Source organism: Pistacia vera, unplaced genomic scaffold (genome assembly GCF_008641045.1).
Source record: "Pistacia vera cultivar Batoury unplaced genomic scaffold, PisVer_v2 Contig150, whole genome shotgun sequence".
Taxonomy (NCBI): Eukaryota; Viridiplantae; Streptophyta; class Magnoliopsida; order Sapindales; family Anacardiaceae; genus Pistacia; species Pistacia vera.
In genome coordinates, this window is record NW_022195577.1 from 617,061 (window position 1) to 633,536 (window position 16,476).

General features: G+C 34.6%; 2 protein-coding genes and 1 pseudogene across 2 annotated transcripts; all 3 read left to right on the forward strand.

Moving 5' to 3' along the window:
• The first annotated feature begins 838 nt into the window (after positions 1–838).
• On the forward strand, positions 839–3,897 carry LOC116124195 (annotated as a pseudogene).
• A 1,391-nt stretch (positions 3,898–5,288) lies between these two features.
• Positions 5,289–6,526, forward strand: LOC116124150 (ubiquitin-conjugating enzyme E2 28-like). Its single transcript, XM_031409862.1, has 4 exons — positions 5,289–5,517; positions 5,595–5,722; positions 5,820–5,924; positions 6,105–6,526. The coding sequence occupies exons 1-4, from the start codon at positions 5,448–5,450 to the stop codon at positions 6,246–6,248; spliced, it is 447 nt and encodes a 148-aa protein (XP_031265722.1). The 5' UTR covers positions 5,289–5,447; the 3' UTR covers positions 6,249–6,526.
• A 3,370-nt stretch (positions 6,527–9,896) lies between these two features.
• On the forward strand, positions 9,897–13,695 carry LOC116124165 (probable receptor-like serine/threonine-protein kinase At5g57670). Its single transcript, XM_031409880.1, has 11 exons — positions 9,897–9,969; positions 10,264–10,539; positions 10,628–10,701; positions 10,791–10,909; positions 10,998–11,116; positions 11,198–11,755; positions 11,853–12,101; positions 12,184–12,347; positions 12,446–12,673; positions 12,760–12,909; positions 13,012–13,695. Exons 2-11 carry the CDS (start codon positions 10,383–10,385, stop codon positions 13,270–13,272), a joined length of 2,079 nt encoding a protein of 692 aa, XP_031265740.1. The 5' UTR covers positions 9,897–9,969; positions 10,264–10,382; the 3' UTR covers positions 13,273–13,695.
• The last annotated feature ends 2,781 nt before the right edge of the window (positions 13,696–16,476 follow it).

Below are 16,476 nucleotides of genomic sequence, written 5' to 3' on the forward strand. Positions count from 1 at the left end.
GGGATTTAAATTTAATATATGCCTATCATTAAAGGCTTATAGCCATTAAGGTTAATTTCAGTAGACATTGGCATTCGGGTGCTAAAAATTTATTTACATCCACATGTAGGATTACCTCTTCTGTATTAAATATCAGAAGAAAATGAATTTTTTTTTTTATAATCATTATTGAGAGGTATACCAAAGAAAAATGTCTCCTTTAAATCATTTTCAATTATATCCCAACAGTATATAAATTTAAAAACCTTAAATGCTATTTTTTTTTTTTTTTTGGTAAACCGCTAGTTGTTTTTCTTGGAACTCGAAAACAAAAATCTTTGCGTATAGTTAATTTTAGTGGCTAAAGTGTTTGTCATTCGAAAATGTTTAAATGCTAATTTCAGATTAGACCCGAAAATACTTTCATGGGTCACATGCAATATTCAACCTGTTTTATCCATCTATCAATTGGCAGCATTCAGGATTTGTCCTTCAAATGAGGCATAAACCTTCCCCAAATATTAATTTTGAAAAATCTTTTTTTTTTCTTAATAAAAAAAATGAAGTCTTAAGTCTCAAACCTTAAAATTCAGAATTAGAAAAGTATAATTTAAATTTTTATTAATAAAAAATGAATATCTAGTACATTTTCAAATGTTATGTTTTCAAGAATAAGATTTTTAAAACTTATAAAAAATATTACCATCAACCCATTTTTGTTTTTGTTGCATAAAACAGTTTTTGAAAAATATATTTTTAAAAGTGATGTTAAATAGTAAATACAGGTTAAACTTAAAGGGCAGAAATTTGTGAGAGGCATGACTGTGATAGTTAGATATCAATATGTAGCTGGCGAGAGCTGTCACTCTAGTACCCACCCATACCCACCTTCAAAAACAAAACAAAAAACGGAAACAAGAAGAACGAAACATTTAGCCAAAACGCAAAACGCTCCTTTCTGTCGCTCTGTGCTAGTACGCAAAAAGTGTTGCACTGAAATTAGGTTTTTTTTTTTTTTTTTTAGTTAAGCACAGACCAACAAATTGAGGAAGAAGAGTGAAGAGACACTGAGCTTTATAAACGTGGCGTAAAATGAGTGCGTCGAGGTTCATAAAGTGCGTGACAGTCGGTGACGGGCCGTTGGCAAGACTTGTATGCTTATTTCCTACACCAGCACACACTTTTCCTACGGTTAGTAACCTAATTTAAAGCTTCTGTTGGTTCCCGAGAAAATGTGAGAGAGAAAAAAGAAAATATTTAGCTTTGTATGACCAATTTCTCTGCTTCTGTTGTGGTTTTAGTTTTTAAGCTTCAATATTTTTTTTTTTCTAAAGCCTTTTGTTTGTTCTTAGCTCATTTTCTTGGAAACAGACGGAAACTTTTGATTTTTACTGTGATTTGCTGCAGCAGTGTTGCAGAAGTAGTGTTTAGTGATAATGGATTTTTGCATTTCTTTCTTGGGTATTTTTTTTTTTTTTTACTTCTTAAATGAGTTAATTAAAGGGTTTCTTTAGCTTTGGTTACAGAAAGGTTGACTTTTTACTATATTGCTTTGATGAGGAAGTGTTATATTGTGTCTTCTTTTATTAACAGTACGAGTGTGGAATTTTGAATATTGATTTTTGGCTTAAATTTTGAAGATAACTTCCTGTTTAAAATGAGCGTACTGAGGCTTTTTTTTTTTTGGTTTCTTTAGTATGTTATTGTAGTTTAATTAGCCATACTTAAAGGCAAGATGCTTGATCAGGGTTGACTTTCTGGTGCTTTCATCCGTTTGGTTTTTTATCCCTCTGTTTAGTTTATTGTTCGAGAGTAAATGTTAACCTTGCTTTTATTCAGTGAAATAGTGTTGTGAAGCTCATAAAATGAAAGATCTTATGCAAGAAGGGTCTTTTTTTATTTTTAATAAGAAAAAGTTATTTCTTTCTATTTTTTTCTTTTACTAAGCAACCGGAGGTGCATTTTATCAAAAGATTAAATGAAAACATTTCAGAACATGGTATTTGCGAATGATGGATTTCTTAGCTGATGATAAATTACTTTCTGTGTGCTTCCTAGAATATGGTAAAAGTGGAAATGCTGGAATTCTAATTTCCTTGTGTAAAGGTTCTACTGATGTATTATTGTGATGTTTGATCTTTGACTGCTATGGATGTTATTCTCTGCTACTGCCTCCTTTCCTGGACTTGATTTTGTAACAGTTAATATGACCACTAATATTGATTATAACATAGAAAATTCTCTCTTCTTTGCTGTGTGTTGGCCAACAGGACTATGTGCCAACTGTCTTTGACAATTTTAGCGCAAACGTGGTTGTGGATGGAAGCACTGTTAATCTAGGGTTATGGGATACTGCAGGTAAGTCCGTTTTTCTTCTTCTTTATAAGTCACTTCTTATCATGGTTTTAATGTTTTTAATTTGTCTTACAGGCCAGGAAGATTACAATAGATTAAGACCTTTGAGCTATCGCGGGGCAGATGTGTTCCTGCTTGCATTCTCCCTCATTAGCAAGGCCAGCTATGAAAATGTTGCTAAGAAAGTAAGACTGGATGTATTTGTAGAAGTTTGTTTCCTGTTGTTTTAATAGATGATATCTGATTGTGATGTGCTAATAGATTCTTTATATTTTGTGTTTGAATGTGCAGTGGATTCCTGAATTGAGGCACTATGCACCTGGTGTTCCAGTTATTCTTGTTGGGACAAAGCTTGGTTAGATATCACTACTTCCGATTTCGTCTATGTTAAGATTACGTTACTAGCTGTTACTATTGGTTGTCTGTACCTTTAATAGCGATAGAAAGCATTAGACTTTACATATCATCATCTCTTTTCTAGGTTGGATATTGCTTGCTAATTTTTTTCTTATGCATTGTATTCATATTCTCGCAGAATTATCACTCTACTCTCTTCTGGAACAGTGATAGCAACCTTTAATAAACTCTTCAGAATTGTTGATGTGCTTGATTTACTTGCTAATTATTAATTTAATATGATTAGGATAACAGTTCCATGCTTACCTTTTGAATGACGCTGTATTCTTTGCAGTTGTTAGAGTCTGTATTTTCATCTCATATATTGGTTTTAATTCTCTTCTTTTGTAGATCTTCGGGAAGATAAGCAATTCTTTTTAGACCACCCTGGTGCAGTGCCCATTACTACAGCCCAGGTATGTGCTGTTGCTTCCCATATTAATAACCATTATTTTTTGGAATTCTTCACCTTGATTTTTGTCATCTTGTTTGTAACTTTGCTTTGAAGGGGGAGGAATTGAGAAAGCTGATTGGAGCTCCTATTTACATCGAGTGTAGTTCAAAAACACAACAGGTATATGCACTTTATTCTTATCTTTATAAATCATGAGATATTTGTGATTGCCTTATAATTGACCTTATTTATGTTGATTATCCTTTACATTTCCAGAATGTGAAAGCTGTCTTTGATGCAGCGATCAAGGTGGTTCTCCAGCCACCAAAGCAGAAGAAGAAAAAGAAGAGAAAGACACATAAGGCCTGCTCTATTTTGTGATTCTTCACAAGAAGAGTTCTATGGACAAAGCATAACCAGTTAGCTGTTTTATCCTTCTTCTCACCCTCATTGTTTTTCTCGTCTTTTCCCTTGTGGAGGAAGAAGCCGACTGAGGTTTATAGTCTCAACTGACTGAACTAGGGGGCTATCTAGAAGCATCATATCATGTATTTTTCACTTTCTGGGTTGTGTTTCAATTTGTATATTAATAATTCACATTGTGTTTGTTAACATGCATACCTCTTTGTTTCTTTAGGTGTAATATGATGTTGTATTAACTAAAATGAGGAAAATCTCTTATATGCGAACTGTTTCCTCGTATATCATGTTTCATAATCTGATACTGATTGAGTACAATTTAAGAAACTTAAATCTATTTTGTTTGCCTTGAACCATGTTTAAATCACTGTTTTAAAACCCTGGCCCGGTTGGTTTAACGGTTTAACTAGGACTCGAAAGCCTTTACATTATTCCTATTCACCCCAAACCCTAGAATTTGAGATGATGATTGGCTAACAATTGAAAGTTGGGATGTTGGGGCTTTTGAAGAGAAAGTGTTGGTGAGTGTAATGGTGGTGATGAAATTGATTTTCAATGAGTAAATCGATCGAAAATCGAAAAATACTGGCAGCGGCAACAACCGGCGATTGGCGAGGCTGACGGGGTGACGTGAGGTGGGTTTCTGTTGGAAGGAAGAAGAGAGTATTTTCGAGGTGTTGGGGAGGGTTGTCGACACCAGTGTCGGTGAGATCTAGCCTAAAGTATTGACGTTGGTGTTGGTGAGATTTGGCCGAAATCGATTTGATATCAGCCAGATCTTGGGTAGATTTTCAGGTGAGTGGACCCAAGGGACGATTGAGGTTACATTTGGGGTGTCGTCGTGGCCATCTAGTTGTCGGTCGATTTGTATTTGGGGTGTGTTTGCTAAATTTCAAACTTATAGAGACTTAACAATTTTTAGGGGTGTATTTGCTAAATTTTAAAATTTTTTGTTAGCTAATTTAACCAATGGTCAAATCGGTAAAACCGGTCAATCTGGGACCCAGAAACATTGCCGGGTTTCATCCTGGGTTGGGTTTTAAGACATTGGTTTAAATTACTCGCCTAAAAATTGTCATTTTATCATGTGCCTTTCCTCGAAGTTGCAGGAGGGTGAGAAACAGAATGTCATTATATACATGAAAGGATATTATGGGTCTGTAGAACATTTTTGGTGGCAGAACATTGTATTCTCTTTCTTTTTTATAAGGTTTTTTTAATCAAATATCTGTGATGCCCTTCTATTATATCCATCAATTTCATACCTTTCCAAGATTCTCAAAAGGTAACCTGTTCTAGCTAATTAGCTGGGCACGAATATTTTTCTTTTGGGATTGTTGGTTGTCAAGTTGCTGTAAATATAGTGATTTCTAGGATACTTCCTAATGGCATTTTGCTGAAACTTAAGCCATTCAATTCAAGTAAACCTTAATATTAGAATCCGAATCAAAATTAAGAATCCAATTTTTATATAACCAGTGTTTTTTTTTTGATTTAGCATCTATGATATTCATATTTGTGGAATGAAATGGCTGACCCAGAAAAGAGAACAGGAATGGCCAATGGAAATGAATTGACTTTCTTTCTATGGTCTAACTGACCGTGTAGCATATATATTTCAAGTTTTTTTTAACATTTATAAAACTCCATGATTCTTTGCTTGCTACCTTTTTGTTTCCATGGAATTTATACCGTGCCCACTTTCCTAAAAAGTTTTGGTGGACCTCTGCAATTCACATCCATTTTCTCCGCAACCTGCAGTTTCACCATTAAATACACCTCCATGCACCCTACCCTTTTGCAAGTTCAGGCATAGATTTGGTTCCTTTCTTTCATAATCCCATTCTCCCTCTTGAACCTCCAAATTTAAGTCTCAGAACATCTTAACACTGTTATTGCTTCGATGGCATCAAAGAGAATTTTGAAGGAACTCAAGGACCTGCAGAGAGATCCACCAACTTCATGCAGTGCAGGTACCGGAACTTGCAAAATTCGGATTAAGCTTCATTATAACAACTAGCTAAATATTGCTTAAAATGCTTCATTTCAGGTCCTGTCGCTGAGGATATGTTCCATTGGCAAGCAACCATCATTGGCCCAAATGATAGTCCCTATGCTGGAGGTGTTTTCCTTGTGACAATCCACTTCCCACCTGATTATCCTTTCAAACCTCCAAAGGTTTAATTCATATACTATTAAGTCTTTCTTCTTTCTGCAGATTTGATTATTTGTATAGCATCACCCTGAGCTCTTCCTTTTAATGAATGCTCTGTAGGTTGCTTTCAGAACCAAAGTTTTCCATCCAAATATTAACAGCAATGGAAACATTTGCCTGGACATACTTAAGGAACAATGGAGCCCTGCACTCACCATATCTAAGGTGATAACGCTGAAGAACTCTAGTTAGTAACGTAAATATTTTAGTCCTGTTAGTAGATGTGGACAGCATTCAAACGTTAAGTTATAATCATGTTTTATGTATCACATAGCCTGAGTATGTTTTATAAATTAAAGGAATTAAGTGCTAGAAATCTGAAATATGTTGAGAGTGATTCTGCAGGTTTTGCTCTCTATATGTTCACTACTAACAGACCCAAATCCTGATGATCCGCTTGTTCCTGAGATTGCTCATATGTGCAAGAGTGACAAAGTCAAGTATGAATCAACAGCTCGGAGCTGGACCCAAAAGTATGCCATGGGTTAGACCCTAATTTGTCTCCGAATTTTTCCAACAGTTGAAAGAGTCCCACAGCCTTGCTCAGCCATTGATATGACTCAAGTTTTCTATGGTCAGGACTTGTAATCTGAGTCTTTTCAGGAATAAAATGCTTGACCACTTATGTTTTCAAGTTTTGGCTGTCTATGTAAAACACTGCTCAGTGGCCCCAGTCTGGTATGCATTCAAAATAATTGCAATATAGTTAAAAGGCTTGTAATAATCTATTATTTATTTAAAAAAATTTATCATTTTTTTTCTGAAAAGGTGTACCCATTTCCTAAGAACTTCCAAGTTCATGTTCAAAAAAGAAACCAAATCTTGGCTCTGGCAGCATGGGATTCTGTTAACATTTTGGTATCTAAACATATGTTAAGAAAATAATATCAAAGTCCCTGGCATGAATCATGATGGATTTCACAGGAATTCATGATCAATGTAAGAATGAAATACTGCAAAGTTTAGTAGAGTCGCAAGTTATTTCCATAGATTATTACAAATGATTTTAAACTCTGTTCACTTTTTATGTATCTGGGTTTAGAAATTTCATCAATGACTCTCCAGCCCATGTAATTTTACCTTGTGTTCTTTCTCCTGATAATGCTTCAATCCAGTTGGAACCAAAATCCTAGCCACATTCTCCTGCTTGACCAATTACTTCTCTTTTTTTTTTTCTTCTCTTTATCAAAGACTATGCAAATCTTCTGTTTCTATATATTTATTTATCATTATATTTTTTTTTGGTAACTGGGGGTGTCCAAGCTAACTTGCATGTATCTTAAATAATCACCTGAGGCTCTGAAGTTAATGATCGGATAATCCTCCAGTGATTACCCTTATTAGCAATCAAGGGGAATCAAACTCAAAACCTCTTGAGTAATACAACTAAGAGTCTCAGTTGACTTCCTGACTACCTAAGGGTTGGTTAAATCTTTCTTTTTTATTGCTTTTCTCCATATCATGAATCATTGTTATCTTTTAATCACTATTTTTCTAACTTGTGCACTCTACAAATTCTGATCAACTGGTGAGCTAATTTATATCTACATGTAGAGCTAATAGTCTCTACTATCCCCCATATCAGTTTCAGTCAACTTGAGGCACTTCTCTTCAACCAGTCAATTGACATTCTTTTTAACCTGTCACAAGTACTTTATTTGTTAGTTTAATGTTGATTTATTATTGGATTAGTTATGATGGCCCATCAGTAAGTCAAGGAAAGAATTAAAATCTCCCAAAACATCACATTCAGGATAGCTCAAGTTATAAATTACTTCAAAAATATACTTCTCTCCAAGTAAATTCAAACTCTTCTTCCTCAAGTTTTACTTTGACAGGACTCCATGCCTTCCTTCTGACGTTTCATCCATTCTTCACGTCAAAATTTTCCCTTTCTTCTAATTTCAGGTTTTGATTTTGCAATACCAACTTACCAACCACGACTTCATATAATTGACAATATCACAGATTCAGCCATCTCCATTGAATTATTATATTCTGCAGAAAACTTACATAATAATAGCATCACCAATATCTAAATTGCCATATAGTACCAATCATACTTTATATCCAAAATGTGGTCTATAATTGATGTGGTGCAGGGTCATAATCTGAACCAAAACTGCTGCATTAAATTGTCAACTTTATATCATATATAACCACCACTAGGAGGCTCGATGGTAAAAAAAAAAAAAGAGATTATCCAAGTTCTTGAGTTCAAGTTCCCCCAACGCTAATAAAAGTGGTCACTAGAAGATTATTCAGTCGGACTTTCAGAACCTCGAGAGATTAGTTAAGGTGCGTGCAAATTGACCTGGACACCTCCGGTGATTAAAAAAAAAAAAAGAAAGAAATTTACCACCTTAAAATATGTCGGAATTTACAGGGAGGAGACCCTTTTTCATTTTCTAGAAACTGAAGAAAAGCTTGTCCACTCCCCGTTAAAATTTTCCTGGAGTCACTGTCATTCTGCTATTTTCAGTTAGCTCTGTCGCTCAACTACCGAATCACAGTGGTTGATACATCGAATATGCTTACACAAATTGCATATGATTTCTGCAATAATTAAAACGATCAAAGACTTAATTATTATACTAATGATGATTTGTTTATTATACAAACTGCAACTTCTGCAAACTTTACAGGCGTCCATGATGATCTTTCAACCCAAATGCATGGCTCAGAGCTTGCTTTCAATATCCTGATCGAATAGTTCCAGTCTGGCTGATGCACGCTGATATATATTTTTATGAATAGAAGGTGTGGCAGCTGGCCTCACATTTGACCTTATTATAGTTTTTGTTTTCTGAAAACATTGTCAATGAAGGCATGAAGCCTCCCCACGTTGCCATTTTTGTTTTTTCGTTTTTGTTTTTGTTTTTGTAAAACATGTTGTATTATAGAATTGCTTAATCATTCATCCAAATGTGACAAAATATGATATTTAACACGTGTCATTCTACGATCAATTTGTCGGTTAATAAGGTGGCGGTTGCACGTGGGACGGGACAAAAAGAAGACATAGGACTAATTCAAAGTGGGAGATTAGTAATTAATTAGAATTAATTATGACCAATTAATTAATACAGTCAAAGTATGCCAAAGTTGTTAGCACTTGTCTTTCAAATAAGGGTCATCTTTTGTTCAACAAATTGATGGTAATTAATCCCAAAAATAGGAAAATTAAATAATAATTAATATTCTAGTTTATTGTCTTTTAACCACAAATATCTACCCCAATATTTATTTAAAATTGGTCCCCAATTAAATTAAGGTGGCAGTAATTAATTAATTAACAAATCTATGTGTTAATTTTAATTATTATGTGATTGAGGTTCCCAAAGACCATACCTTTCAGCTTTAATAAAGATTTATCTAATAATTTTATTTTATATAAAAGACATGGACAAATTCCATTGCTTCATCAAGAAATTAAAGACATGATCATCATAAACAAATTGACCCCACTAAATAAAAGGTTATATAATCATCATTAAGGGTTTTTTTTTTTTATATATAATTTAATTGCTTAATTTTGATTAAAATAATCCAACTTTTTTTTTTTTTTTCTAGAAAGATCTTCAAAAAATTTGGAATATCTAAAAGATAATTTCTGATAAAAATTTTAAAAGATGTCAACGATCAAATTGAGGTATAAAAATTCATTTTTTTTAATTTATAAAATAATGAAAAAATATTCTTATTTATTAATATATATATTAAAAATATAATTACAATTAAATTATTTTAAAATAATCTTCTCGGCCAACCCGCAATAACCGGTGATAAAATATTTAATGCCCCTCAAAGTGTGCCAAAAACGACCGGATAACACAGGTTTCCCGCGAAAATTGCCGGTGTTTTTAACGGTTTGAAACAAAATAGGCTCAAGCTCAACCCACTAAAAAATTCTTTTCACTTTCTGTGGAAATTATCTCTTCGTTGCCGACACTTTCTTCTCATTAATTCCTTTTTTTTTTTAATTTCTTTCAAATTATAAAAAAAAATTAAACCCATTTGCTTATCTAATCTTGTTTCGTCATTAAAGCACCATCTTTTTATTTTTTAAATAATTTCTTTTTTATCTTCTCCAAATACTGTTTCTCAGTTGTTGAACATTAGTTGCAGTAGGTGAGTTGATAATCTTTGGCGGCAATTTCATTTTAAAAACATGCGCTAGGTCTAGAGGAACAATGGTTACAAAATTTAGGTACAGTTTATTTGTCCTCTGGCGTTTAACTTATTCTTGATTCAAAGTTTTTAACGAGTTTTTGTTTTCGTTTTTTAATTCAAAAGCAAAGATTTTGTGGGATTTTTTTAAAGTTTAATCTCACTGACCGCATGTGTACTTTAATCGGATTTGTTTATAAGTTTTGAGTTTTGGTTGTTATAAGGGAATCTGTTGATGGGTTTGATTTAAAATTTATAAATGGTGACTGAAAGTGCTCGGCAATTGGACTAAATGGTGGAGTATTATATTTCTTAAAAATTCTTCTTGTTGCAGTGTATGAGATGATCGTTTCAAGAACTGGGAAGATTGTAGGTGAGGAAAAGCATGCAGATTATCTGCAAATTATAGGATAGACATTGAGGTTTTGTGATTAAAAATAAAAAATAAAAACAATGCCTGTTGAGGAGGTGATAAAGACAGATGAGAAGAGGAATGTGTTGGTTGGGATTCGAATCGATAACTATAGTAGAGATCTTCTCAGCTGGGCACTTGTGAAAGTTGCTGAACCAGGAGATTGTGTGGTTGCCATTCATGTTTGTCGAAATTCCGGTGAGTTGTTACAACTTTTTATTAGTAGTTGATCAATTAAGACTGATTGCTTCTTGTTTCTTAATTGGAATTGCTATGTGTCAATCAGATCAAGCTTCAAAGAGTAAGCCGTTATTGGATACTTATTTAGAAGTATATAAAGGCCTATGTTCTGCCAGAAAGGTTTGTGATTGTGCTTCTTTTTATGATCATTTGAAAGTGTTTGATAAAGATGAAAATTTTGATTATGGTGTCAAATATATGAGTTTCAGGTAGACCTTATAGGTAAAATCTTTTCAGGAAGTTCGGTTCGAAGAATTTTGGTTAGAGAGGCAAAAAACTATGCTGCTATAGCCCTTGTTGTGGGGATGAGCAGGAGAAATAAACTTGGGTAGGGGCAGATAGAAACTCTAAGTTTTGCATTAGTTTTCATGTTGTGTGATTCTTTTCTGATTACTCTAAACAGATTTCATTTTCAGTCGTTGGTCTTCTCCAGCTAGATATTGCACGAAAAGATTGCCTCCAACCACTGATGTTTTGGCCATCCACAATGGGAAAATTGTCTTCGGAAAGGGCAAAAACAATCACCTACTACCAGGTTTCGTATCCTTGTCATGGTAAAAAAAAAATCCTAAAGTAGATTGATCGGAAGTACTAATAGTTTTTCTGATTATATCAGGTGTCAATGGAGATCCAAGACCAAGTCTTTGCTCAACTGAAAATATTAGTCCTAGAGAAATCAATTCTGAATTTGGTGATTCTGAAGCTGATACTGAGAAGTCCAGTTTTGCACTGTGTTTGAACTCAGAAGATGAAACAAGAGACAGTGATACAGATTCCAAGTACAGAAGTATAAGTTTCGGGAATGATCGGAGGAGGATGTCTTTGAGATCTTCATTTTTAGCGGAGGATATTATGGAACATAGACCTGGTTGGCCTCTGCTAGCCAGAGCTAGTTTAGGAACACTGGAGGCGAAGCTTGCTAGGAACTTGTCTGTGGTACAATGGGTTATGCACTTGCCTGATCGTTCCCCGCAGCAAAGTCCTCGGTTTTCGACTATTGAAGAGAAGGCGCCCTTGGAAAGACAGATGAGTTGCATTGTGGATGAGAGTATTAGGCATAGTTCATTAGATGAACTACGAGATGGCTTGAGGATTCTCCTCGAAACAAACTCATCTAGCTTTAAATGGTTCAGTTATGAGGTTCTGAAATCTGCTACTTCTCAGTTCTCCTCAGGTTTTTACCTCTAATTTTGTCCCTAACAGTACCAAGTTTTTCCTTTATACTTCTTATGCATAATTTTTCTTTCTAATTTCCCGTTTCAAAATAACAGAAAACATGATTGGGAAAGGAGGGTGTAACCGCGTGTATAAGGGGATTCTTCCGGATGGCAAGCGTGTGGCAGTGAAGATTATGCAGTCATCCAGAGAAGCTTGGAAGGATTTTGCCCGTGAAGTTGATATCATCTCATCGGTGGAGCATCGACATATCACTCCTCTGCTGGGGGTCTGCATTGAAGATACTGATCTGATTTCTGTTTATGAGTTCTTGTCGAAAGGAAGCTTAGAAGAATACTTACATGGTACAGCTTCAAATGAGGTCTATAATTTCCTTTTCCTTGACAAAAATTGCTTTAAAACACAATAATCCGAGTTAATGTGCAGGTAAGCTTAAGGATAAACAAGTTTTGTCATGGGAAGTGAGATTTAAAGTAGCTGTTGGGATAGCTGAAGCATTAAATTACCTGCACAATGAATGTTCAAGGCCTGTAATTCATCGTGATGTCAAGACTTCAAACATTCTTCTATCAGACAGATTTCAGCCTCAGGTACTACACCAGACCATTGCAGATTATAATTACAATTGTTCAATTAGAAATTTTTGTCACAAATTCATTACATCATGATTATGGTTTCAATGTGACAGCTATCTGATTTCGGCCTTGCTATTTGGGGACCGACAAGTTCATCCTATCTGACTGAAGTAGACGTGGTCGGAACATTTGGGTATCTTGCGCCTGAATATTTCATGTACGGTAAAGTCAGTGACAAGATTGATATCTATGCTTTTGGTGTAGTTCTACTTGAATTGTTATCAGGAAGAAAACCTATTGGCTCTGAAGCTTCCAAGGGCCAAGAGAGCTTGGTTATGTGGGTAAGTTGCCTTCTCTAAAACATAAAATATCTTCAACTTTTTACTAGTGATGTCCAATACCAACACTTGCAAGCATCTGGATTCAGGCTAAGCCAATGATAGAGAATGGGAATGTGAAGAACCTACTTGATCCTAATTTGAAAGGAAAAATAAATGAAGTCCAAATGCAGAGAATGGTTCTTGCAACTACACGTTGTATCACCAGGGCAGCTCGACTTCGCCCCAAAATGAGAGAGGTAATTCCATTAAAGTCTCAACAGTATTATTGTTGAACTTACCTTGGAAATATTTCAGTTAGTGTCAGGGTGAAACTTTCTAAGCACTTTTATTTCCTCCAGGTTCTGAATCTCCTGAAAGGTGACACAGATTCTGCTAAGTGGGTGAACTCACCAATCAAAGAAGAAAATGAAGATTTAGATAACCAGGATGTTAATGATGATGAAGTCTATCCACATTCAAGTGCAGAGTTACATTTGGGACTAGCATTCCTTGATGTTGATGATGATTCAACATCATTTAGCAGTCTTGACAGAAGCAACATTTTGTCCTTTGAGGACTACTTGAAAGGAAGATGGAGCAGATCATCAAGCTTCAATTAGCATCACTTTCATGCGCAAATTTCACTTGTTTTTAGCCAAAATTTACCGCAAGACTTGAATTGTGAGACATGTTTGTATCGGTAGTTTTGTACATAGGAAAAGAGATAGGAAACAAATAGCACCCAGTGTTGAGGTGGTCTATATTAAGAAAATTTACCTGTACAATTTTATATTAAGAAATCTAGAATAACGTTGTATATGGCAATGCACATATGTCAACTTGAGGCAAATCGTAATTGCAAGCACTAGAGATTTCAATACTCGTATTACTCTTGAAAAACATTCTCTTGAAGAGCCACTCTTGATCATCAAACTCAAGGCGATCCTTGTGAGAGTTGAGAGGTACCCAATTCACAGTTAGTTCTCTATATAGAGACTTTTCACACTGCAAGCGAGTTTCCGATGATACACAATTTGGCCTAGCAAAGGAGCAACAACAGCCATATTTTTGTTTAATGTTGCAAGTGCTGTCAGAAGAGTCATATAGTAGAAAGTCGAAAATGGGCCGATTTAATTCCTCAGTAAGACTGCTCCTCTCTAGCTGTTGGTTTTCATATCCTCCAATAGAGTCAATACTTTTGTTTATGTTTCCATTATGTTTGTAAGTAAAGTAGTTTTCCTCCCTAATCTCCCCTTCCTCCAATTCCTCCTCCTCTTCCTTTCTCCTCCTTTTCTCCTTCTTTCTCCTCTTCTCGGTTGCTGCTCTTTCTTCTCTCCTGGCCTTTACAATACAAGGAAAAAAAAAAAAACACATTCAGTCAGGTTAATGGAAACTCAGAATTTGCAATGAAATCCAACTTACCCAGAAATGACACAAGAATAATTCACCCACATAAGCATTAGTATTTAATGTATATTATGATCAAGAAATTCAGCCAAGTGTGCCTATATATATCAAACTCCATTTCATTAATTTATTATAAAGTTCTGAATCTGTAAGAAAATAACTGTAGATGTCATTAAAGGTAAGCATAAAGTGATTATATATAGCAATACATTCTTTCACAAACAATGCCATGCATGCCCTAAAAGAGAGGCGTGGCTCACTCCATTTAGCAGGTAGTCCGGTTGAGGAAATGGTAAGCACCTTGCCATTGTTGAACACATTCACCACTCAAGCAACGTTAAAGAACAACAGTTATACCAAGAAAAATCAAGTGTAGTCGATCAGTTTAAGCTATATATGCACACAGAAGAAATGAAACATAGAAACTGATAAATGATTCGGGAGATTTTGATGACTTAAAAATCAACATGCAGCTAATGCCTTTGTATTAACATATGGATTCTCATATTTTAAGAAATGATATTAAAGGTTTATAATTGATTATATTTATGTGACATCTCTTTATGTTGGTTTTGTTGGAGTAAAATATGTATTTGGAAGTGGAAGCTCGCAGTTTTCTAATTTTCTTTTGATGTACATAATTTGTGTGACTAATGAAATATGTGTTATTAACCACTCTTGGATGGTTGGGTGAGGTGATATGGACTCTTGAATGTATTAATCAATAGGTCTTGAATTCGATTCCTCTTAGTTGCTAATAGGGGTGGTTACAGAGAGTTTAATCGATCGTTAATTTCAGAGTCCTCGGGGATTAGTTGAGGTGCACAAAAGCTGGCTTGAACACCCCTGGTCACCAAAAAATTAAATAAATAAATTATGTGATATTGTTAAATTCTACCTCTATGTTCGGATCTATTATTGTTATTAAATTTCACCTCTATGGCTGGATCTATTTATTATTGTTAAATACTGCCTTCATGGCATCTGTTTATTCTTGTTAAATACAACCTATATGGTTGGATCTGTTTTTATTAAATTTTCGATAACCAATGTTAGTAATTATGCTTCCATCTTATATATGATAAATGAACTTGAAGTTCCACAAATAAATATCGTTTTAGAACTTGAAGTTTTAAATACTGATTACAAACATGAAGTTTGTAAAACAGAGACAAAAAATGGACCTGAAGTTCCACATCATGAAGATGAAGTTCTATAAACATCCTTACTAATGTAATTTTTTTTTTTAAGGATGGACTTCTAAATTGAGACATCAATATCCGGTAATGGTGCAGACATTTGTATAGTAGACAGTGTAACAACGCACACCATCCTTCGGGATAGAAAATATTTCTCAAGTTTGACCTTTTCTGAGGCTAAAATAAATATCATGTCAGGATTTGCAAACATAATTGAGGGCTTCAGAAGAGCAACACTCTTGTTACCAAGCGGAATTAAATTAAGTATCTATGATGCTTTATATTTTAGCAAATCCAAAAGAAATTTGCTTAGTTTCAAAGATATACGACTTAATGGATACCACATTGAAACTTTAAGTGAAAAGGATGGAGGGTTTATATATATCGCTACTAATATTTCATGCTAGAAGCATGTATTGGAGAAACTCTCTGTTTTCTTATCAGGGTTATATTACACATTCTTGAAGAATATTGAAATCTATGCAGTTATGAACCAGAAGTTCATTGATCCTGAATTTTTTAAAATTTGGCATGACCGTCTTGGTCACCCATGATCTATTATGATGTATCGGATCATAAAAAACTCACATGGACATCCATTGAAGAACCTGGACATTTTGTCACCTAATGATTTCTTTTCAGGATTATATTACACATTCCTGAAGAATATTGAAATCTATGCAGTTATGAACCAAAAGTTCATTAATCCTGAATTTTTTAAAATTTGGCACGACCGTCTTGGTCACCCATGATCTATTATGATATATCAGATCATAAAAAACTCACATGGGCACCCATTAAAGAACCTGGACATTTTGTCACCTAATGAGAGTGCTTATATTGCTTGCTCATAAGACAAATTGGCACTTAAGCCATCCATCACTAAAGTTGGTCTAGAATCCCCATCATTTTTGCAAAGGATTCAAGGGGACATATGTGGACCTATTCATCCACCAAGTGGACGTTTTAGCTATTTTATGGTATTGATTGATGCATCGGCACGATAGGCACATGTTTGTCTACCATCTACCTGTAATGTTGCCTTTGCTAGATTGTTGGCACAAATTATTAGATTACTGGCACACTTTCCAGATTACCAAATTAAAGCAATATGCTTGGATAATGTTGGTGAGTTTATGTCAAAGACATTTGATGACTATTGTACAGCAATGAGAATTAATGTTAAGCACCCAATACCACATGTACATACCCATAATG